The sequence below is a fragment of the Bubalus kerabau genome, chromosome 10, assembly GCF_029407905.1.
Source record: "Bubalus kerabau isolate K-KA32 ecotype Philippines breed swamp buffalo chromosome 10, PCC_UOA_SB_1v2, whole genome shotgun sequence".
In the NCBI taxonomy this organism is placed as follows: domain Eukaryota; kingdom Metazoa; phylum Chordata; class Mammalia; order Artiodactyla; family Bovidae; genus Bubalus; species Bubalus kerabau.
In genome coordinates, this window is record NC_073633.1 from 38,790,073 (window position 1) to 38,814,828 (window position 24,756).

Below are 24,756 nucleotides of genomic sequence, written 5' to 3' on the forward strand. Positions count from 1 at the left end.
TTCTGTGTCTGGTTCTAACTTTTCTTGACCTGCTTCTTGACCTACATACAGATTTCTCAGGAGGCTGGTAAGGTGGTCCCATCTCGTTAAGAATTTTCCACAGTTTGTTGTGATCCACACAGTCAAAGGCTTTGGCGTAGTCAATGAAGCAGAAGTAGATGTTTTTCTGGTATTCTCTTGCTTTTTCGATGATCCATTGGATGTTGGCAGTTTGATCTCTGGTTACTCTGCCTTTTCTAAATCCAAATTGAACATCTGGAAGTTCACGGTTCATGTACTATTGAAGCCTAGCTTGGAGAATTTTGAGCATTACTTTGCTAGCATGTGAGATGAGTGCAATTGTGCAGTAGTTTGAACATTCTTTGGCATTCCCTTTCTTTGGCATTGGAATGAAAAGCGACCTTTTCCAGTCCTGTGGCCACTGCTGAGTTTTCCAAATTTGCTGGCATATTGTGTACAGCATTTTCACAGCATCATATTTTAGGTTTTGAAATTGCTCACCTGAAATTCCATCACCTCCCCTAGCTTTGTTCATAGTGATGCTTCCTAAGGCCTACTTGACTTTGCATTCCATGATGTTTGGCTCTAGGTGAGTGATCACATCATCGTGGCTATCTGGGTCATGAAGATCTTTTTTGTATAGTTCTTCTGTGTATTCTTGCCTCCTCCTCTTAATATCTTCTGCTTCTGTTAGTTGTCAGTTGAATTTCCTAACTGACCTATATAGACCTAACATACAACTACATAGTATACACATAAGGATATAATGTACCTAATCTAAATCAGAAAAATGGAACAGCATTTTCTTTTTGCTTTAAATAAAAGAATTATCAACCACAGCTGACTCTCAAATATCAATTGAGTCCCTATTCACACTTTATCTGGTCGAAACATTTATAAAAGATATTAATCCAAATGGTAGGCATCGGGAAAGACTTTCTGGAGAGTAATAAATAGAGCTATATAATGTATTATAATTTAGTGCTTGTCCATGTTCACCTGGGCATCCGTATCACCATGTTCACCAGGGCATACCGCTCTGCTAAACCTATGTCTGCTTTCAGAGGGTAGAAATAATTTTTCTCTTACCACCAAGGGACCCCCTCTTAAGCATATCTTTCCTTCCCAAAACCTTGTTCTAAGGTGTGAGAGTAGTCTGGAATCTTTTGTCCTGTCTCTCCACCTTCTGAGTTTGTATCTCCTCTCTTAGGTCATGTCCAGTATGAGAATATCTGATTTTCTTCAGGCAAGACCTTATTTGCTATCTACCCTTCTACAGAGCAGCTTCTTTAGTAAAATGAGCCCAGCATCTTTAGAAGAAGTACATGCATATGAGATGATTTGTGGGATATTCTGCAGAAATATGTGAAGAGAGCTGGGATTCCAGTCCTTATGTTTGAACAGGTGTCTGTGACTGAGGAGAACTATAAATTGTAAGTAAGTGGGAACAGAGCAAAGGTATTTCTTCTGTCAGGTTGATGGGAGGAGTATAGAGTACAGCAGGTTTTGACAGGGAGGGGAACAAGGCAATTCAGATTAATCTGTGTTCTGTGGAAAAGTTGTCATTTTACTCTTAATGGCAAGTTCTAACTCCTGTTAGAGAGACAAATAGTGTTTTGAGATCATAGCCCTTCAGGGCAGGGCGGGGGGTGGGGGGGAGAGTGTGAGTGTGTGTGTGTGTGCACGTACATGTGTAAGAGTTTGGTAAATGTGTTTTTGATGGGTTATATGTATACATGGTACAAAATTCAAAAAATATAAAAGGCTTTAATGGAAAGAAAACTACCCTTGTACCTCTCTTATTTCCCCTCACTAGAGAGACAGTTACTAGTTTTATTATGTAAAATGAAAGTGAAGTCGCTCAGTCGTGTCTGACTCTTTGCGACCCCATGGACTGTAGCCTACCAGGCTCCTCCGTCCATGGGATTTTCCAGGCAAGGGTACTGGAGTGGGATGCCGTTGCCTTCTCCAGGTGATCTTCCCAACCCAGGGATCGAACTTGGGTCTCCCACATTGCAGGCAGACACTCTACCGCCTGATCCACCAGGGAAGATTCTATTCATATACAAGTGTACGTGTGAATTTGTTTTCTGCCACAAATGGTGGTATACTAAATACACATATGTACCTTTAAAAAAATTTAATAGAACCTAGAGAGATCAGCTCACTTTGATAATATAAAGAGCTTGCTTATTTTTGTCATGGCTATTTGCATTGAATAGGTGTTCCATAATTTAATTTCCTATTGCCTCTTTTTAGATTGCTTTCATATTTTTTTTCTGTTAAAAGCAGTATTTTTCTTTAAACTTTGCTTATAAAGGTATAATTTCATACATGTAAAAAAGTGGGTAGAAGTAGCGTTTGCTGAGTCATAAAATATGTACATCTTAAGTTTTGATAGGTATTTCCAAATAACCTTACAAACAGGTCATACTTCTGTTCTACTCACTAACTTTTGTGTTAACTTATATCTTGCTGCTAAGTTGCTTCAGTTGTGTCCGACTCTGTGCGACCCCATAGATGGAAGCCCAATAGGCTCCTCTGTCCCTGGGATTCTCCAGGCAAGAACACTGGAGTGGGTTGCCATTTCCCTCTCCAGTGAACTTATTTTTTGGTATCTGCCAATCCGATAAGTAAAAAAGGGCCTTTAATTTGCCCTCTTATTTTGAACAAAGTTAGGGGTTTTTAATATATGTATTTCATGGCACCTATATTTTTCTTCTGTAAATTTTGTTCATGAACTTTGCCTATTTTATTCTGGATTGTTGGTTTTTCTCTTACTGATTTTGAAGTTATTTTTAAGGAAATAGATACTGTGCTTTATTATCTGTTGTTTGTGTTAGACAGAATAATGTGTTGATCCTCCCCTCACCCATAGCCCCCATACTTCAAAGATGTCCTCACCCTAATCCTTGGAACCTGTGAATGTGTTAGGACTTTGCAAATGTGATTAAGGTTATGAACTTTGATATGGGGTGATTATCCTGGATTATCTGGAAGGGTTTAGTCTAATCATACAAATCCTTAAAAGTAGAGAACCTTTCCTGTCTGTGGGACTGCAGTCAGAGAAAGATGTGATTTTAGAAGAAGATTCAAAGAGAAAAATGTACCTGGCATTGAAGATTGAAGACCACAAATGAGGGAATGTGGATGACTTGTAGAGTTTGGAAACGATGAGGAAACGCACTCTCTTGCATGACTTCCTAAAAGGAATGCAGCAGTGCTGGCACCTTGGTTTTAGCCTTGTGACGCCCTTTGGGCTTCAGCTTACAGACGTGCTTACATTGGTGGTGTTTTCAGTCACTAAGTTTTTGGTAATTTGTTACAGCAGCAATAGAAGACTAATACATATTGTTTTACATTTTCCCCCTCAATTTGTTACCCTTTTTTCAAAAATAAACTTTATGGTATTTTTACTGTGCAGGAATGTTTGTATAGTTGAATTTATTTTTTTAATGGCCTCTGAATCTTAAGTCTTTTCTACTACAAGATTATTTTAAAATTTACCATGTTTTATTCTAATGCTTTTATCTCATTATGAACTCTAGTATTAATGTTGGTTCCCTGCCTTCTACAATCTGATTTCTGACAGTGAATACTTTTATTTATAGTTCAGCTCTTCTGACATAGACAACTTCCAAAAATGAAATGATAGCATCAGTGCTGGTAATCAGGGAGTCAGAGGAATGGATAGTAGTCATGCCAGAAGGCAGGGATATACTGTGTTGGAGTTTTAAACTACTTTGGCAGGTTGATGATAACTGTTTAGCAGAACCTAGAATGGTTGATTTTAAAAAGAATATTTTGTGAATACCTCTATGTATATCCTTCAGATTTTAGTTTTATTTTTCATTCTTGTGGAAGGCTTCCCAGATTCTTATGACTAAATGTAAATGCTTCCATTATGTAAGCAGTACATGGAAGATTTAGATAACTGATACTTACGTGTTTTTACTCAAAGAAAAAAGTTCTGATGCGGTCTGTCTCCTGGGTTTGTTATATAACACTACAGGACAAAACAAATTTAGACCATTTCAGAACACAGATACTGGAACATCATAAAGTTACTTTAATATATTGTCATAGAAGTAACATTTATTGAGCACCTAACTATGGACTTCACTGGTGGCTCAGAGAGTAAAGTGTCTGCCTACAATGTGGGAGACCTGGGTTTGATCCCTGGGTCTGGAAGATCCCTTGGAGAAGGAAATGGCAACCTACTGCAGTACACTTGCCTGGAAAATCCCATGGCGGAGGAGCCTGGTAGGCTACAGTCCATGGGGTCGCAAAGATACGGATAAGACTGAACGACTTCACTTCACTTCACTTCAACTATGAGCCAGGCACAGTGCTAACTAAGCATTTTGCACACATTTCCTCATTTAGTTCTCAAACCCTGCCATAGATGCAATTTACAGACCAGGAAAATGGAGGTACAGAAAATTAAGTGATTTGTTCAAGATTATAACTTTTAAATGACACAACTGCCTTTGGAATTTAGGAAATCTGACTTGCTATTAAAACACAGTGTTATTAACTGCCATGTCATTGCTTCAGATTGATGATTACTATGTGGGAAATTATAACTTATAGTTTTTAAAGTTGCCGATACAAAAGGAGTGTTTCAAGACCTTTGTCTTTTTAATGTGATTCCTTAATTTCCGTATCTGTAAAATGAAGAAATAACCTATCTCATTAAGGTTGATGTAGTAAAAGTTCTGCTAAAAACACAAGTCAGAGTATTCTACGCCTTTGCTTTTTTTACCGTGTGGTCTCTTCATTGTGATAGAGTACTAACTTTGTGCATGATGTGCAAGGCTTGATACGGTAAGGTCTGGTAAGTTAGTTCAGTTCAGTCTCTCAGTCGTGACCAACTCTTTGTGACCCCATAAACCACAGCATGCCAGGCCTCCCTGTCCATCACCAACTCCCGGAGTCCACCAAAACGCATGTCCATCGAGTTGGTGATGCCATCCAACCATCTCATCCTCTGTTGTCCCCTCCTCCTCCTGCCCCCAATCTTTCCCAACATCAGGGTCTTATCCAATGAGTCAGCTCTTATCAGGTGGCCAAAGTATTGGAGTTTCAGCTTCAACATCAGTCTTTCCAATCAACAACCAGGACTGATCTCCTTTAGAATGGACTGGTTGGATCTCCTTGCAGTCCAAGGGACTCTCAAGAGTCTTCTCCAACACCACAGTTCAAAAGCATCAGTTCTTCAGTGCTCAGCTTTCTTTATAGTCCAACTCTCACATCCATACATGACCACTGGAAAAACCATAGCCTTGACTAGATGGACTTTTGTTGGCAAAGTAGTGTCGCTGCTTTTTAATATGCTGTCTAGGTTGGTCATCTTTCCTTCCAAGGAGTGAGCGTCTTTTAATTTCATGGCTGCAATCCCCATCTGCAGTGATGTTGAAGCCCAGAAAAATACAGTCAGCCAGTGTTTCCACTGTTTGCCCATCTGTCGGCCATGAAGTGATGGGACCAGACTCTCCTCGTTCACTTTCATCAAGAGGCTCTTTAGTTCTTCACTTTCTGCCATAAGGGTATTGTTATCTGTGTATCTGATGTTATTGATATTTCTCTTGGCAACCTTGATTCCAGCTTGTGCTTCCTCCAGCCCAGCGTTTCTCATGATGTACTCTGCTTAGAAGTTAAATAAGCAGGGTGACAATATACAGCCTTGACGTACTCCTTTTCCTATTTGGAACCAGTCTGTTGTTCCATGTCCAGTTCTAACTGTTGCTTCCTGACCTGCATACAGATTTCTCAGGAGGCAGGTCAGATGGTCTGGTATTCCCATCTCTTTCAGAACTTTCCACAGTTCATTGTGATCCACACAGTCAAAGGCTTTGGCATAGTCATTAAAGCATATATAGATGTTTTTCTGGAACTTACTTGCTTTTTCAATGATCCAGCAGATGTTGGCAATTTGATCTCTGGTTCCTCTGCCTTTTCTAAAACCAGCTTGAACGTCTGGAAGTTCACAGTTCACGTATTGCTGAAGCCTGGCTTGGAGAATTTTGAGCATTACTAGCGTGTGAGATGAGTGCAGTTGTGCATTAGTTTGAGCATTCTTTGGCATCACCTTTCTTTGGGATGGCATTTATTTTATTTCTTACCTTTCTTTTGCTTATGCATGCCATCCTCTTTTGAACTTAATATTGGTCCTTAAATATGACATTACTCGTGTCATGCCCTCCATGGTGTGCACTTTGCCTTTTTCTACCTGATGATACTGCTATTTCAAAATCCACATTGGATATGAAAATTAGTCATTTCTTACCATGTACTCCCATCTTTGGTAACATATCTTTGTCTGCTAACTTAGGAGTTTCTATAAGCAAAGAAGCATAACTTTAAATTGTGTTTATGTGTGAAACATATAAATAAATGCTCGCTGGATAAGTGAATAGATGAGTGAGTACTAATGTGGTTATCTTCTGAATATCATCTGCCTTTATATTTAGCTAAGAAAACAAGTTACTGACTACACTGTGAAGTGCTGTATGATAAAATAGTTCTATTAAATGCTTCCTTTTTCTCTTGTACCCAGTCTATGTAATAATATTTAATATTTGGATGATAATGTTTGCTTAAAATATACAGTGGAGAAAATAGGATATTGATATTTGTCACTGCAAATATCCCTCTAAACTCTTACTGTGCTGAACAAATCTTAAGGAATCCTAAGTATCTTCTCTTTGTTGTTGTTCTTTGTGGAGTTTCTTGGCCATTTTGTTTTGGTACAGTTATAGTTAGAGATGGAAAAGAGTTATCTTTGCCTCCTGTGTATGGATTGCTTTATCCTCAAGAAGATTTTCCCCTTAGCTCTTTATTGTTTCCTGTTGGTTCTGTAACAAATCAGCACAAACTTAGTGACGTAAAATAACAGAAGTTTATTATATTGTAGTCTGAAGGTCAGGAATCCAACTGGCTCTCACTGGGCTAAAATCAAGTTATTGACAGGGCTGCATTCATTTTGGAAAATCTAGGGAAGAATTAAGCTTCAGAAAAATCCAGGGCAGAATTCATTTCCTTGATTTTCGAGGCTTGTATTCTTGTCTCATGACCTCCTCTTCCATCTTCAAAGCCAAGCAGTGTAGCATTTTCAAATCTGTTATTCTGACCTTCTCTTCTGCCTCTCTTTTCTACTTTAATCGCTTTTACGGTTGTTTCATTTTCATTTTCTGAGTATTGCTTAACATATTTTGTTCCCTTGGAAGTATAATTTTGTGGTTTACTTAAGAGAATGAGATATAACCCTACATAACCAGCATTCACATTTGAAAGGAAATATCATCTTGATAAATCTGTAAATTACAGGATCTTAAAAACCAATTGCAGAGCAGCTTTGTCCTAGAGATAAAGTATTCTTAATCTCAGGTTTGTGAATCTTTTGGAAGGAACTGTGAATCACCAAAATTGTGTTCAAATGTGAGTTTTTAGCCTTTTTTTTTTTCCTTCATGGGAGTTATTATGTAGCTTTAATCACAATTTCAGTAGCATCATTAATTACTCTGGTCTCCTAGTTTAAGAACCATTACTATACAGAACAAAAAGACTTGTAGAGCTCTGGCTTTTTCTCAGGCCTTGTTACTAAATTTATATCCATTTCTAATTGCCTATTGGTCATTTATAATGTTATAGCTGACTGTTCTGAAGCTTAAAACATTTCTGCAGTACCTTTCTTTCCTTTTCCTCTTTCCTTTCTTCCTCTCTCCTGTCCCATCCAACCACCTCTGGACTCTTATGTTGAGAGCAGTTTGATTCTAAGGTTTTAAGTCTCTATTTGTTTTTGTTGACTTGTTTAAGTCTTTATTTATTTTATTTTCTGCCAGAGATTGCTAAGTATGCTTTTATATATTTAGTAATATTGTCCCCAGTTTTTAGATGGGTCCATTCAGTTCAGTTCAGTCACTCAGTCGTGTCCGACTCTTTGCGACCCCATGGACTGCAGCACACCAGGCTTCCCTGTCCATCACCAACTCCCAGAGCCTGCTCAAACTCATGTTCATCGGCGATGCCATCCAACCATCTCGTCCTCCCTCGTCCCCTTCTCCTGCCTTCAGTCTTTCCCTGCATCAAGGTCTTTCCCAGTGACTCAGTTCTTCATATCAGATGGCCAAAGTATCAAGAGTTTTAGCTTCAGCATCAGTCTTTCTAATGAACATTCAGGACTGATTTCCTTTAGGATGGACTGGTTGGAGCTCCTTGCTGTTCAAGGGACTCTCAGGAGTCTTCTCCAACACCATCAAGAGCATCAATTCTTCGGCGCTCAGCTTTCTTTATAGTCCAACTCTAACATCCATACACGACTACGGAAAAACCATAGCTTTTACTAGAAAGACCTTTGTCAGCAAAGTAGTGTCTCTACCTTTTAATATGCTGTCTAGGTTGGTCATAACTTTTGTTCCAAGGAGCAAGCATCTTTTAATTTCATGGCTGCAGTCACCATCTGCAGTGATTTTTGAAGCCCCCCAAAAGTAAAGTCTGTTACTTTCCATTGTTTCCCCATGTATTTGCCATGAAGTGATGGGACTGGATGGATGCCATGATCTGCGTGGGGTTTTGAATGTTGTTTTAAGCCAGCTTTTCCACTCTCCTTTTTCACCATCATCAAAGGCTCTTTGGTTCCTCTTCGCTTTCTGCCATAAGGGTGGTATCATCTGAGTATCTGAGGTTATTGATATTTCTCCCAGCAATCTGAATTCCAGCTTGTGCTTCATCCAGCCAGGCATTTCACATGATGTACTCTGCACATAAGTTAAATAAGCAGGGTGGCAGCATACAGCCTTGACATATTCCTTTCCCAATTTGGAACCAGTCTGTTGTTTCATGTCTGGTTCTAATTATTGCTTCTTGACTTGCATACAGATTTCTCAGGAGGCAGGTAAGGTGGTCTGATGTTCCCATCTCTTTAAGAATTTTCCAGTTTGTTGTGATCTACACAGTCAAAAGCTTTGGCGTAGTCAGTGAAGCAGAAATAGATGTTTTTTTGGTATTCTCTTGCTTTTTCGATGATCCAGTGGATGTTGGCAATTTGATCTCTGGTTCGTCTGCCTTTTCTAAATCCAGCTTGAACATCTGCAATCTCACAGTTCACATACTGTTGAAGCCTGGCTTGGAGAATTTTGAACATTGCTTTGCTAGCATGTGAGATGAGTGCAGTTGTGCGGTAGTTTGAACATTCATTGGCTTTCCCTTTCTTTGGGATTGGAATGAAAAGTGACCTTTTCCAGTCCTCTGGCCACTGCTGAGTTTTCCAAATTTGCTGGCATATTGAGTGCAGCACTTTCACAGCATCATCTTTTAGGATGATAGGTCCATAGTGGACTGCAATATGTTAGATGGATCTGTAGTGGACTGAAATACTACCTTTCTTAGCTTCCCTTACAGGTGGGTGTGCGTTGTGACAGTGTGATATAAACTGATATGTCCATATAACTATATTTATTAAGATACTTTATTATATAAAGTTCATTATAATAACTTCCTAGGTATTTTCTCTGCCCATAGTTTGTCTTTGCTGTATTTTTTCCTGCATTTTGAAGCTGTGTAAATCTTTATTGAACACTCTCCTTCCTCCTTTGGTAGGAAGCTTCTTAGATCAGGGTATAAATGATGTGTATTGGCAACATTCTTGTAATAAGTGGTCAGTTTTTTTGGTGAAGGTGTAATTGAAAACTGTTTAAAGTAATGTTAAATACATCAGTCAAGTTTCTAAAAAATGTGCACTTAGAAGTTTTAAAGCATTAAAAGGTAGGAAGTTGGGTTAAGCTTATGAAAAGTTGGGATGGAGAAATTATCTGGAACAAATCCACACTAAACCAGGATGGCCCCTGTATACAAAGAGAAACTAATGAAAATAGATTGCAGTTCACCAACCCTGTACAGCAGCTATGAGAACCTGGTAGCTGTTCCTAGTGGAAACAAGGTCATATATAGCTGAGAAACAAAAACCAATTTGGATTTAACTTCTGGATAGTGGAAAAGAATGTGTGGCTCTAATTTAGTAAATAACAGGAATACTTGCTCTGCCAGACATGGGTGATTTTAGGGACTTTCTTACTGTCACAGAAAATAGAATATTCTGTTTGTTAAAATGACTTTAAAAAGAAAACAAAGTTTTATCTCTTAATTGGATGTAACAAGCTTTAAAATAGGTATGTATGAGATCTTGCAAAAAGTTGCCAGCACAAATCATAAAGGAAAGAAATGTTTAACCATGGTAAGATAAAAGTTTCATTCTTCAAAGGACATTAAAAAATAAAAGAAGCCATAGTTTGGAAGAAGATATATGTAATTCACATAACTGGCAAATGATTAGTATATGTAATATGAAGCATTTATGCAAATCAACAGAAAAGGACAACCGAGTTGACAATTGGGATAATATAGAAGGAATGAAGAGGGGGTAGTTGAGTGAGTATATCATATAATCAGCTTGGTAATCAGAAAGCTAGAGGATTCTCCGAGGGAGAAAAGAAACTGAAAAAGATTATCTTGTGTATTAGACTATTGTTGTTTAGTCACCAAGTTGTGTTTGACTCTTTTGCTACCCTATGGACAGTTGCCCACCAGGGTCCTCTGTCCATGGGATTTTCCAGGCAAGAATACTGGAGTGGGTTGCCATTTCATTCTCCAGGATATCTTCCTGAACCATGGATAGAACCTGTGTCTCTGGATTGGCAGGTGGGTTCTTGGCAGGTGGGAGCCACCAGGGAGGCTGTTTTAGACTTAAAAGTTCTTCTATAACTGTACTCTTTATTTGTTTTAAAAAATTGCCAAGTTGCATTTGAAAATTCAGTCATAATATGTATTTATTCACAAAATATAGTAAAGTATAACAAGAATTATTCTGGATCATATATAATATGGTACTGCTATTTCAAAAGAAACTACATGGATCAATACAACTGAAGCAAAGTTTATCTTTGTGTTTGATCATCTTTTGCTCTATTGAAATAATAAATTCTAGATAATGAAGCTGATGACTGTTAAGAATTATAGATAATTATCTAATTAGATATAGTTTAGAATACTTGCTTTGTAGTTATAAGCACATCAACAGATCTTCTTGGCTTTTCTTCCAAAATAGAGCCCCCCACCCCCCATCAGTCCATTCCTCTTTTGTCTGTTATCATCTTAGTTCAGTTCAACATTACCTCTCACTTAGACTTCTGCATTAATTGTGCAATTCCCCTCCTGTGAGTGAAGAATATATTTAATGTAGTTATTCAAGTAAGATCAGAAATAAATGGTTGAGATACAGTTTAGATTTTGCATAAAATAAGGGAAACCAAGCAATTTATTACAAGAGCATCTTCATTTCATTAGAATGAAAACTTGACTTGAAAAGTGGTTATTATGTAGTTCAGTACCAGAGGGACAAATAGAGCTTTAGATTTTAGCCATTTTGGAAAATAACATTAAATGGTTGTCATATTTGACTTTTTATTTATTTGTTTTTGAAACAGCAAGCTTTTTAAAAATTGACATATTTTGTTTGCTTTGTTTTTGTTTTGGGGTTTTTTGTTTGTTTATTTTTGTATTTTTTGCTAAGCCATGTGGCATGTGGGATCTTAGTTCCCCAACCAGGGATCAAACCAATGCACCCTTTGGTGCAAGTGTGGCATCTTAATTACTGGACCACTAGGGAAGTTCCTAATTGACATGTGGTTGAGTTATAATATTATGTTAGTTTCAGATATACAGTGTAGTGTTTCAGTGTTTTTGTAGATTATATTTCCTATAGATGATTACATGATAATGTGTATAAGTCCCTGCAGTATTCAGTATATCCTTGTTGCTTATCTGTTTTACATATAGTAGTTTGTATCTGTTAATCCTATACCCTAATTTGTCCTTCCCTCTCCCGTTTGATAACCACAAGTTTGTTTTATGTATCTGTGAGTCTGCAGCACATGGCATTATTTTACTATTTTATGACTGAGTTATATTCTTTTTTATATATAGTGTGTGTGTGTGTGTGTGTGTGTGCGTGCGTGCATGAACACTCAGTTGCTCAATTGTGTCCTATTCCCATGGACTGCCATCAGGCTTCTCTGTCTATGAAATTATCTAGGCAAGAATACTGAAGTGAGTTGCATTTCCTACTCCAGGGGGTCTTTCTGACCTCGGGATCAGATCTGTCACTTTTGTGTCTCCTGTACTGGCAGGCTGATTCTTTACCACTGTGCCACCTGAGAAGTGTTTGTATATAATATGTTACATATATTATATACACACACTATGTCTTCTTAATCTAGTCCTATTGTTGATGGGCACACTTGGGTTGCTTCTGTGTCTTGGCTGTTGTAAATACTGTTGCTGTGATCATTGGTACATGTATTTTTTCAAATTAGTGTATTCATTTTTTCCAGGTATATCCAGGAATGGGTTATATGGTAGTTCTATTCTTAGTTTTTGAGGAACCTCTATACTAGTTTCTATAGTGGCTGCACCAGTTTACATCCCTACCAGCAGTATACAAGGGTTCCTTTTCTCCATATCCTCTTCAACTTTTTAGATAAATCAGTGGGAACAAATGCTTTTCAACTGTTTTAAAAAAGATCCAGAATGAAATTCTGAGATTTTTGACAATAAGAGTAGATTGTCAAGTAGCAGCTGTTGTCTCAGAGACTAACAGATTGCAAATATGATACCAGAGAGAGTAAAAATCCAACAAATGCTAGAATTTTAATTCCATGATGGTAAATACTATTTTTCTTTGTTTTCCACATTTACTAGAGTGGGCATCTATTGTTTACATGACCAGAAAAAAGAAAAACATTTATTGTTATTTTAAATAGGAGACTGATTTCGTTCCTTGCTCTTAAGTCCCATTTATCTAAGGAGTGGACTACAAACAGATTTTTATATGCTACAAGGCAGAGCATGATAAAGTTTTTAAGAGCTGCCACTAATGTCTTTGGAGTGGTTGCATATTTGAAACAAAAGAGTTAGTGATTTTATGTGGGAGAACAAGATGACATTTGAAAGCATGGAGGTTATGTGATTAAAGCACAGGTGAAAAGATTTAACTGTGGCACTCGGGAAGGTCTGTCAACTCCCCCCCCCACCCCCCGCCCCAACATTTACTAAACAGCTTGAAAATTTTTGTGTTAAGTATTCTAGTCGTAGGTCTTAAACTTGAAAGCTGAATTGTTAAATTATAAGCTGATGTTTGTATATGAAATACAAATTTATTTACATAAGCTTCTGGAGTACTTTAAAGTTTGAATGATCAACTTGGATTAATAAGGGAAACATTTTTTTGGTATGGTTGAAAACATGAGATTCAAAAAAAATTTTATGTAAGTTATTAGCCAGCTTTAAAACCTCTTTGTTGTATTAAGGTGAACTATGAATCAGGCAACCTTATTTTTTCAGTAATGAAATCTTTATTTTATCTAACTTTCCTAGAAAGGGCAACACATCTCTTTTAGCTGGCACTTTGATAAAACAAAAACAAATTGGGAATAGTGAGGGGAATTATGTCAGGGATTCTTTTGTTGAAAACATATTCTTACACTTATAAGTAACATTCTAAAATTTTTACAGTATTTTGAGTAAAGCCAAGATGTAGTTAAAATGTGAGTTTTTAATTTATTTAAATTACTTTTATTAGTATTATAAGACTTAAGGGACTAAATCTGATAGAGTGTCTGATGAACTATGGAAAGAGGTTCGTGACATTGTACAGGAAACAGGGATCAAGACCATCCCCAAGAAAAAGAAATGCAAAAAAGCAAAATGGCTGTCTGAGGAGGTCTTCCAAATAGCTGTGAAAAGAAGAGAAAATGAAAAGCAAAGGAGAAGAAAGTTTTACCCATTTGAATGCAGAGTTCCAGAGAATAGCAAGGAAAGATAAGAAAGCCTTCCTCAGCGATCAGTGCAAAGAAATAGAGGACAACAATAGAATGGGAAAGACTAGAGATCTCTTCAAGAAAATTAGAGATACCAAGGGAACATTTCATGCGAAGATGGACTCAGTAAAGGACAGAAATGGTATGGACCTGACAGAAGCAGAAGATACTAAGAAGTGGCAAGAATACACAGAAGAACTGTACAAAAAGATCTTCATGACCCAGATAATCACGATGGTGTGATTACTGACCTAGAGCCAGACATCCTGGGATGTAAAGTCAAGTGGGCCTTAGAAAGCATCACTATGAACAAAGCTAGTAGGGGTGATAGAATTCCAGTTAAGCTTTTTCAAATCCTGAAAGATGATGCTGTGAAAGTGCTGCACTCAGTATGCCAGCAAATTTGGAAAACTCAGCAGTGGCCACAAGACTGGGAAAGGTCAGTTTTCATTCCAATCCCAAAGAAAGGCAGTGCCAAACAATGCTCAAACTACTGCACATTTGCACTCATCTCACACGCTAGTAAAGTAATGCTCAAAATTCTCCAAGCCAGGCTTCAGCAATATGTGAACTGTGAACTTCCAGATGTTCAAGCTGGTTTTAGAAAAGGCAGAGGAACCAGAGATCAAGTTGCCAACATTCACTGGATCATGGAAAAAGCAAGAGAATACCAGAAAAACATCTATTTCTGCTTTATTGACTATGCCAAAGCCTTTGACTGTGTGGATCACAATAAACTGTGGAAAATTCTGAAAGAGATGGGAATACCAGACCACCTGATCTGCCTCTTGAGAAATCTGTATGCAGGTCAGGAAGCAACAGTTAGGACTGGACATGGAACAACAGACTGGTTCCAAATAGGAAAAGGAGTACGTCAAGGCTGTATATTGTCACCCTGCTTATTTAACTTCTATGCAGAGTACATTATGAGAAACGCTGGGCTGGAAGAAGCACAAGCTGGAATCAAGATTGCCGGGAGAACTATCAGAAACCTCAGATATGCAGATGACACCACCCTTATGGCAGAAAATGAAGAGGAGCTAAAGAGCCTCTTGATGAAAGTGAAAGAGGAGAGTGAAAAAGTTGGCTTAAAGCTCAACATTCAGAAAACAAAGATCATGGCATCTGGTCCCATCACTTCATGGGAAATAGATGTGGAAACCGTGGCTGACTTAAGTTTTTTGGGCTCCAAAATCACTGCAGATGATGACTGCAGGCATGAAATTAAAAGACGCTTATTCCTTGGAAGGAAAGATGACCAACCTAGACAGCATATTAAAAAGCAGAGACATTACTTTGCCAACAAAGGTTTGTCTAGTCAAGACTATGGTTTTTCCTGTGGTCATGTATGGATGTGAGAGTTGGACTATAAAGAAAGCTGAGCTCTAAAGAATTGATGCTTTTGAACTGTGGTGTTGGAGAAGACTCCTGAGAGTCCCTTGGACTGCAAGGAGATCCAACTAGTCCATCCTAAAGGAGATCAGTCCTGGGTGTTCATTGGAAGGACTGATGTTGAAGGTGAAACGCCAATACTTTGGCCACGTGATGCAAAGAGCTGACTCATTGGAAAAGACTCTGATGTTGGGAAAGATTGAGGGCAGGAGGAGAAGGGGACAACAGAGAATGAGATGGTTGGATGGCATCACAGACTCAATGGACATGGGTTTCGGTGGACTCCCGGAGTTGGTGATGGACAGGGAGGCCTGGCATGCTGCGGTTTGTGGGGTTGCAAAGAGTCAGACATGACTGAGTGACTGAATTATACGATAATTTTTGGAGAAACTGAGAAATGAAAGGAAAATACTCAATTTTACCATCCTAAAATAACTGGCAGTGTTTTTAATGTATTTTCTAATAATCTTACAGTTTTATATTTTTAAAATATAAAATATGCTAAGAAGCATTATACAGATTGTAAATAAGAATTAGTAATAATCACAGATGATAAAATAAGAGTCTGTGCTCTGAAGAGGATAACTGCTTCTGTACTCTGAAGTTAAAATGTACTCTGATCTTCTAAATTGGGTTATTTTACTCGTTAGGTTTCTCCAGTCTTGCAGAATCTAGTATAAAATTCTCAGTTTCCAGTTTACTACATAATCAGGTGAGAAGAAAGAATCAGGATCCTGTAGTGAAATAAACACTTAAATGATTATTGGGACCTTGAATTTTGGTTTTGATCAAAGTTCCACCTTGTGACTTTATAACTTCACTGAACCTCAAATGTGCTGAGCTTTAAATGCATGAGTTCAATTCACAAATATTTAATTTGAGCCAAATACGTCTAAGATAATGTGCTGTTTCTGGATATCCTTTGATTAAATTCTTGGTTAACCAAATAACCTTCATTTACTATTACTTCTATCCCGCCAAGCTTCTTGGAATGGTACTTGTTCCAGCTTAGCCCATGAGGAGCATTAGAATTAGATACCTAATTCAGTCTGGTCTTTATGTACCCATACCTCCTCTGGCCAGTTCTCTGAATGGAAGATTTTTAACAGTTGAGCCCAGATAGGAATCAGAGCCTGTAAGTAACTGAATCATAAAAAGCTTAGAATGGTCATATGTAAATTTAAAGACTTTTAGAACTTCTTTGCAAAGAATTATTTTGACCCTAGTTTAATAGAGAGTTATGTTTGAATTTGCAGATTTTCCCCCCAGCTCCTACCTGGCTTTGAATTACCAGTATGACAAATACTTCAATTTTAAAATCTTTGTTGTAGTACTAATAATAAACTTAAAACGATACACAGAGTCGCACACGACTGAATGACTAAGCACAATAATACATAGTGTTTATTAGGTGTTAGGCTTTGTTTTAGTTTATTAAAGGTGGGTATTGTAACTCTCTCAAGGACATATAGGTAAGATGCTGAGCTAGGATCCAACTTTATAATAAAGTTTGACTTTAGACTTCTTACTTGACCAACACCATGCAACTTTAAAAGAATACTATTATACAGAGTGAAGTAAGCCAGAAAGAAAAACACCAATACAGTATACTAATGCATATATATGGAATTTAGAAAGATGGTAACAATAACCCTGTGTACGAGACAGCAAAAGAGACACTGATGTATAGAACAGTCTTATGGACTCTGTGGGAGAGGGAGAGGGTGGGAAGATTTGGGAGAATGGCATTGAAACATGTAAAATATCATGTATGAAACGAGTTGCCAGTCCAGGTTCAATTCATGATACTGGATGCTTGGGGCTGGTGCACTGGGACGACCCAGAGGGATGGTATGGGGAGGGAGGAGGGAGGAGGGTTCAGGATGGGGAACACATGTATACCTGTGGCGGATTCATTTTGATATTTGGCAAAACTAATACAATTAAGTAAAGTTTAAAAATAAAATAAAAAAAAATAAAAGAATACAACTCTCTGACAGAAAACCACTTGTGTTATGAAATATGAAGAACTTCTAAAAATCAGTACTAAAAGGCAACATAATACAAAATAAGTGACTTAAAAAGAAGGCATACAAATGGCCAGCCAGCATATGAAAAAAATGCTTGACGTCATGCATTCATATACTTACTACAGTGAGTATGGTTTAAAAAGTTGAAAACACCAAATGTTGGCACAGATGTGGAGTAACTGAAACTATCATACGTTGTTGATAGGAATAACGGTCCAGTCACCTTGGAAAACAGTTTCTTATATAGTTAAATATACTCCCCTATGACTCATCAATTCCATTCCTAGGTAATTATTCAAGAGAAATGAAAACATGTCTACAAAAAAACATATAAGAATGTTTATAAAAGCCTTATTCATAATAGCCAACACCTTGGAACATTTCAAATGCCTATCAGCGTAAGAAAGAATACATGAATTGTGATGCGTATTTATTTATTCAGTGAGAGGACTGACTACTTAGTGTTGACAGAGAATGAAGCCCTAATGTGACAACACAATAAGTGAAGGAAGTCAGATAGGGAGGGTGCAAGTGGTGCTTCTGCTTGATTCCATACATAAGAAGGCCCAGAGCAGGCAAAACTAATGTGTATATTGGAAACCTTGTATAGCAGTGGTTACCTTGGTTACCTATTTGATGGGCAGGAGGCCTCAGGGAATTTTCTGGAGTCATGAAAATGTTCTATATCTTGATGTTGGTTGTGTATGTTTGTCAGAATTTGTGAAATTTTATACTTAATATCAATATATGCGATTATATATAGAGTATACACCTCAGTCAAATAAATGTCAATATATAAAGTAGAAAAAAAGCAAGGAGTGGGTCTCAGACCCAGAGTGCTCAGAGGCACTCTGACAACAGGAGGGGACAACTGGCAAAGAACATTCAGAGATATTAAGTAGCACAGAATTATTATGTTGAACCTTATTTGATAGTTGTAATAACCAAGACGTGTAATTTTCTAAGAAACTCAGTGTAATTTTCTAAGAAATTGCCAAGATATTTGACTTTTAGAAAGAATATAATGATTATTATATTAGAAGTTTTAGAATTAAAATGCTTAGATGTCAGTTATCTAGAACATTACTATATGAAACATTTCTTAGATTTTATGTAAAAAATAGTTGTGGAATATTGGGAAGTAATTCTGAATGGAACTGGAATGTGGTGTACCTCAAGAATAGTTTGCCAAAAAGAGAGCATGAAAATACCAATTTGCCTGATGGGTTAATAAACAAAACATTTCTTTATATATGTTTGTGTGGTTTAGATTTCTAGTTGTTAGGGAAAAATTGAAAATGTACCTGAGCTAAGCATGTTTGTTTCAGCATTTTGTTTATAATGTATTTCAGAAATGTTAGAAGCATAGAGGTGTCACAATTAAATGTGCTAGAATACAACAGTATTTTGTCTGGTTATATGCTAGGAGATGGACATATATAGACAAGTTTGACGGTAGTCTCTATAGTTTGTCTTTGCTACTGCTAAGTCACTTCAGTTAGATGGCAGCCCACCAGGCTCCCCTGTCCCTGGGATTCTCCAGGCAAGAACACTGGAGTGGGTTGCCATTTCCTTCTCCAATGCAGGAAAGTGAAAAGTGAAAGTAAAGTCGCTCAGTCTTGTCCGACTCTCCGCGACCCCATAGACTGCAGCCTACCAGGCTCCTCCGTCCATGGGATTTTCCAGGCAAGAGTACTGGAGTGGGGTGCCATTGCCTTCTCCAAGTTTGTCTTTAGGATCCTTCATTACTTGTTCCATGGCAATCAAATTTGCTTGAACTACTCAAGTGGTGGAATAAGAGATCTGTAGTCTTTCATTGTGAGATTGGTCTTCAAAATAAAAGTTAACCTCTAAGTTAGTTACTCCGGGTTTTGACCTTTTTCAATTAGATTACTTTCTCTGGACTGTCATGGAAGTAGTAAACACTTAGGTACCACACGTTAGGTACCACACATTAAGTGATGTGGTCTTTGGTTTCTCAAAGAAGACTGACATATTGGCTGGTTTTTTGTTTATGGAAAAGCTAATTTCTAATCTTTGCATCTATTTTAGTAATAGTTATGCACGAGTGCGAGCTGTGGTGATGACCCGGGATGACTCAAGTGGTGGATGGTTACCACTTGGAGGGAGTGGACTAAGCTGCGTCACTGTCTTCAAAGTCCCTCACCAGGAAGAGAATGGCTGTGCTGACTTTTTTATCCGTGGAGAGCGACTCAGGGACAAAATGGTAATGAATAATGCATCTTTTGCTATAATTTTAAGTTGTACAGAATGAATTCTCTGTAAAATTATGATTAGTATACTGTTATTTATGGAAATTGTTTTTGTCCTAGATTGATGATTGTTTCTGTAACTCTTTTAAAGACAGCACAATATGCCTGTTTTCTTTGCACCTGGGACTGGTATTATTGTACACATGTTGAAGGGGAGCTGTTTTTCTGATTAGGTTTAATGCAAGAACATTCATGAATAGTCCCCCTAGTTTTAAACCAGGTGCACTTCCTCGCCTTCTCCCCACTGTTACTTAAATTGGAGATTGGCGCTATAGTCCACAGGCCAAATCCAGGCCTGTTGTGTGTTTTTGTACAGCCCATGAGTTAAGAATGGATTTTGCATGTTTAAATGACTGAAAAAAATCAGTAATGGTTTTATGAACATGAAATTCAAATTTCAGTGTCCATAAAAAAATTTGTTGAAACATAGCCAAGCTCATTTGTTAACGTCTTATCTGTGGCTGCTTTCACACTGCAGTGATATCTGGCCCCTACTCTAGACTCTTGTGTTCTCAGATTCATGCTCCCTTCATCCTCTATCAGCCGAGGCTCATCATGTGACTAGTAGGTAGCCATCCTAGGTTTTAATTCTACTATCTTCTACACAGATAAGTGTTTCCTTACATTCATATGTTTTAAATTTTGAATTCAACCTTTGGTAATGTTAGGCATCTACTCTCTTAATTAGTGTAGAAAACTGTTTCTCCTTTATTTCATTTATGAGCCGAAAAATAATCATATCTGAGAAGCTGAGAAATGTTAATGTCGTTTCTGCATCAAGCAGAACTTAGAAAATGAGAATAAAGTGCTCAAAATTTCCAAGGCTCTTGGAAATAGCTAGAATTCCCTTTAACTATTAATATGTATTTGTAGACTGCTTTGTGAGCTCATTCAGCATCTATAATATTATTTCTATTGAAAATGTTTTAAGTTTTGAATAATATTCATATATAAATATTTTGAATAAACCTACTTTTAATTTTGATTCTTGGTTTCTGCATATTTTTTACTCCTGAATTATTTCAGTAATTTAAAAGGTTAGCTAACTTGTCTGTGCTCCAGTTTCTGTCTCAGTTAAATCTGATTTAATGACTTCCCTAAATCATCTTGAAAGACTTTTAATTTTTTACAAATTTAGGATTCCCTTCTGATGATGTATCTAGTTAATCAGAATGTGGTTTTAGGCTTATAAGAAACCCCAGTTGAAGTCAGAAGTATGTATAATAAAGTTAACATGTCATCTCTAAAAGTGTAAATATTTAAATGTGGTTCTGACCTTGGATAACACAGTGGCCAGCATATACTGATGCTTATTTAAAATATAGCCTGTAGACTTCTAAGAAAGAGCCCATGGTGACCTGTACTTACAAGTAATGCTTTTTGTCCAAGCTATTGATGACTGGGAAGTGTTGTTGGAGAAGTTGTAGGTTTTAGAATCTGAGTAAAACAGTCACAGTCTAAGTGGTTAAAGAACCCACCTGCCAGTGCAGGAGACGTTAGAGATGTAGGTTTGATTCCTGGGTCAGAAAGATCCTCTGGACGAGGGCATGGCAACCCACTCCAGTATTCTTGTCTGGAGAACCCCATGGAGAGAGGAACCTGATGGGCACCAGTTCATAGGGTAGCAAAGTCAGACACAACTAAAGTGACTTAGTACACAGCACACAAAGGCATTTCTTAATAGTAGAGATGGAAAAAGAGAAGAGAGATATCAAAGGTGGAGAAAGAATTGGAGAAAAACATCTTGCTGAGAAATCATAAGAACATGGAATGATGACCTAGATATGAAATAGAGAAAGAAAAAAATCAAAATGAAACAGAACCCAGTCAGCCCTACATATCCATAGGTTTCACATCTGTGGATTCAAACAACCACAGATGGAAAATATTTGGGAAAAGATTCCAGAAGGTGAAACCTAAATTTGCCTTGTGCTGCCAACTATTTACATAGCATTGATTTTATATTTGGTATTATCAATAATTTGGAGAATCATTTAAAATATATGGGAGAGGGGATGCATATGGTTATATGCAAATTCAATGTCATTATGTGAAAGAACTTTAACATCTGCAGATTTTGGTGTCAGCAGGGGCCAAACAGACAAGGCAGATACTGGAACCAGTCCCCTGTGGATACCAAGGGACTACTGTATTGGCCATATTAATGAATGTGGACAGTTTACTTGAAGATAATTAAATAAGGAACCAAATTTGCATCACTAGGAGTGAAGGCTAGTCAGAGAATAAGCTCAGATTGATGTTTCAGGTTGTTGCTCAGAGTGTGATTTTTGACATAAAGCTTAGTGAGAATAAGCCTGGGATTTGGACATAATCCAAACTTACTTTCTGTGATGAGACATAAAAAAGTGCCTTTAACATAATCCTTAGGTGTAAAATAATAAACTAACAAGAAAATAGGTCCTTTTGATGGAAACACTGACCTAGGAATCATAACTGTTGTTTCAGTTAGCCGTTTCTCCTTGAGAAAGCTTACTATTTGTGAAATAGGAATGATAAGTGTATCTCTGTGTAGGATTGCCTTATTTCTGTAGGGAATAGCTGTAATAAAGCATTTGAATTGTATGCTCAAATTGTATGATCAAAGGCAGAGCAATAATACATGGCTATAAATTGAAGATAGCAGTTTTGTGAAGTCTCAAGACAAATGGGAAGTGACATTGATATAAACAGATTAATTGGCCCCCTCTGCTGCATAATACATTTCTAAGATACTTCTGAAGCAGTTATAGAATTAAAGTATGTATTCGTTTTCACTGCATTTTGAGGTCATTAATGTCCATTTCTCTAGATATTTTTACCAATTGGTTTTATTTTAATCCATTTTTCTGGGTTCTAGTAATATAAAAAAGATGTTCACTGTGATGGTTGAATCCATAAGTTTGCAAAGTCTTCCCAAGTTAATGATAGTTTTCTTTAAAATCCTTCTTGATGATAAACTGCATTTTAATACTGTTCCTGTATAATAATCATTTAAAAAATACTGCTAAAAAAACTCTGTTCTCTGTTCATTTTGTCTGTTGGTGACATCGTAGAATCTTCTACCTTGGATGAATTCTAGAAATAAAGTAAGATACCTGCCCCTCATACCTCAGGAAAAAACTTATGCCCTTTAAGAAAGAATAGATAATTAGTAATGAGGTGCCTATAGCCACTGGCATAGCTAATAAATACTAGATATTTTAAAGAGGGCTTATAATAGTCAAAATACTGGTAACAGTGGTGAAGATGAAAGATAACTTTTCTGAAGAGTGAAAGAAGTATTTGGTAGAAAGTTTTTCTAGTCTTAGGTTTACAGTACTTGTTTTAAAAATGTCCTGTTACGCTTCCCAGAGGTTTATATTTCACTCTTTTTTGTTTATTTTGTTTTAATAAGAAAGGGAGCACAAATCAAGAGAAAGCTGATGAGGATTTTTTCAGAAAGGTGACATTTTGTATAATTGGCTTGGTACTCATTCATTCATTTATTCAGAGTGAACTGAAATTATTTCCTATGATGCTTGCCTATAACTTGCTTGTTTTTGTGAATTTATTTCCAAGTTGACCTTTTGATGATCTACATTAGAGCTTCCCAAGCTGTATGCCATGAATAGATATAAGTGGCAGGAGCTTCCCAGGCTGGTTACCTCTTAACCACGAGGTTCCTCCTCTTTCCTGATTGCCTTATAATTGTTGTTTTTCTGAGTACGCCTGTTGAAAAAGTTGGAAAGCGCTGCTTTATGTAATTGGCTTTCATACTTTGTTGATAATTCAGAGAAAATTTTAAAAACACTAGGCTTTGGTGGTGTAGCCCAAGATAATGAAAGTACTATCTTTCTCCCAGACACTTGGAGATAGATATATAGAGTGGTCTCTGACAAGCATAGATTCTCAGAACCCTTTTCTTGATATGTGTGAGTTGTATCCTGTGTTTGCTTCTAAATCTTTATAGCTTTGATTTCTCCCTTAAATGCCAACTAAAACTTAACTGTTAATTTGTATAGATAATCTTTACTATAGAGCTTTAGATTCACCATGATAGAAACTCTCTTTTGTATTCATTTTTACATAGTTGCTCTTCTCTATTAGTGTGACATTTTTATTTTATAGACTGACATTTTATCAACTTACAATATATATAGGTTAAATTATTTGGCTGTTTTTAGTTGAATTGTATGTGACTAGAAAATCTAAAACATTAAATTATAGCACATTTTAAAGTCCTTATAAGTACCTGAATAAACTTTCAGTAATATCAAAATTTTGCTAAAATATTGCCTTCTAAACAAAGTTTTAAATAACTTTGGGGATCTAAATTAGCCATTCTTAAGCTTTTGTAGTAGGACAGTAAAATACTATAAATTCACTAATTACTGTTATTGTGCTTTTTAAAGCATACTGTGCCAAGAGATGACAAAAGTGAAGTAGGCTATGTAGAAAGATACAATCAGACTCTACAACCCCTGGGTTACTTAAGATGTTCTGTGGAAAATGGAAGAATTCACGGTGCAATGTTAAAGTAAATTAGAAGATAGCTATCATTATAAACTTAGAATTTATAAGAAATTTTTCTTTCTTGAAGAAAGAAAAAATAGGAAACATCAAGTTTAGAAAGTTGCCAAGGAGATTAAGTAATTTTTTTGATTAATAATTAGGTTGTGGATAAAAAGTGGTTTATAAAAATTAAAAGGCCTATGAAATGTGGCACTAGTGGGAAAGAACCTGCCTGCTAATGCAGGAGATGTAAGAGACGCCAGGGTCGGGAAGATCCCCTGGTGAAGGGAATGGCAACTCACTCCAATATTCTTGACTGGAGAATCCCATGGACAGAGGAGTCCCGTGGGCAGACTGCAGTCCATAGGGTCGCAAAGAGTTGGATACAACTGAAGTGATTTAACACACAACACACACATGTGAGATAAGTTATATTGTTTAAAATGGTACATTTAAAAATATTTTGTTCTTGTTGCACTGGATCTTTGTTGCTGTGCATGGGCTTTCTCCATTTGCAAGGAGCAGGGGCTGCTCTTTAATTATCATATGCAGGCTTATCATTGCGATGGCCTCTGGTTGCAGAGTGTGGGCTCAAGGGTTTGCGGCTCACAGGCTGTAGAACTCAGGCTCAGTAGTTGTGGTGCATGGGCTTAGTTGCCGCGCATCATATGGAATCTTTCTCAACCAGGGGTCAAA

General features: G+C 37.1%; 1 protein-coding gene across 2 annotated transcripts in view; it reads left to right on the forward strand.

The window, feature by feature from the left end:
* Nucleotides 1-24,756, forward strand: part of SPRED1 (sprouty related EVH1 domain containing 1) — a 122,726-nt gene that overhangs the window by 44,926 nt on the left and 53,044 nt on the right. For both annotated transcript variants that reach the window (XM_055537323.1, XM_055537324.1), the window contains exon 2: nucleotides 19,349-19,523. In XM_055537323.1, coding sequence (XP_055393298.1) covers nucleotides 19,349-19,523 — 175 coding nt within the window. The remainder of the gene's footprint in view (nucleotides 1-19,348; nucleotides 19,524-24,756) is intronic.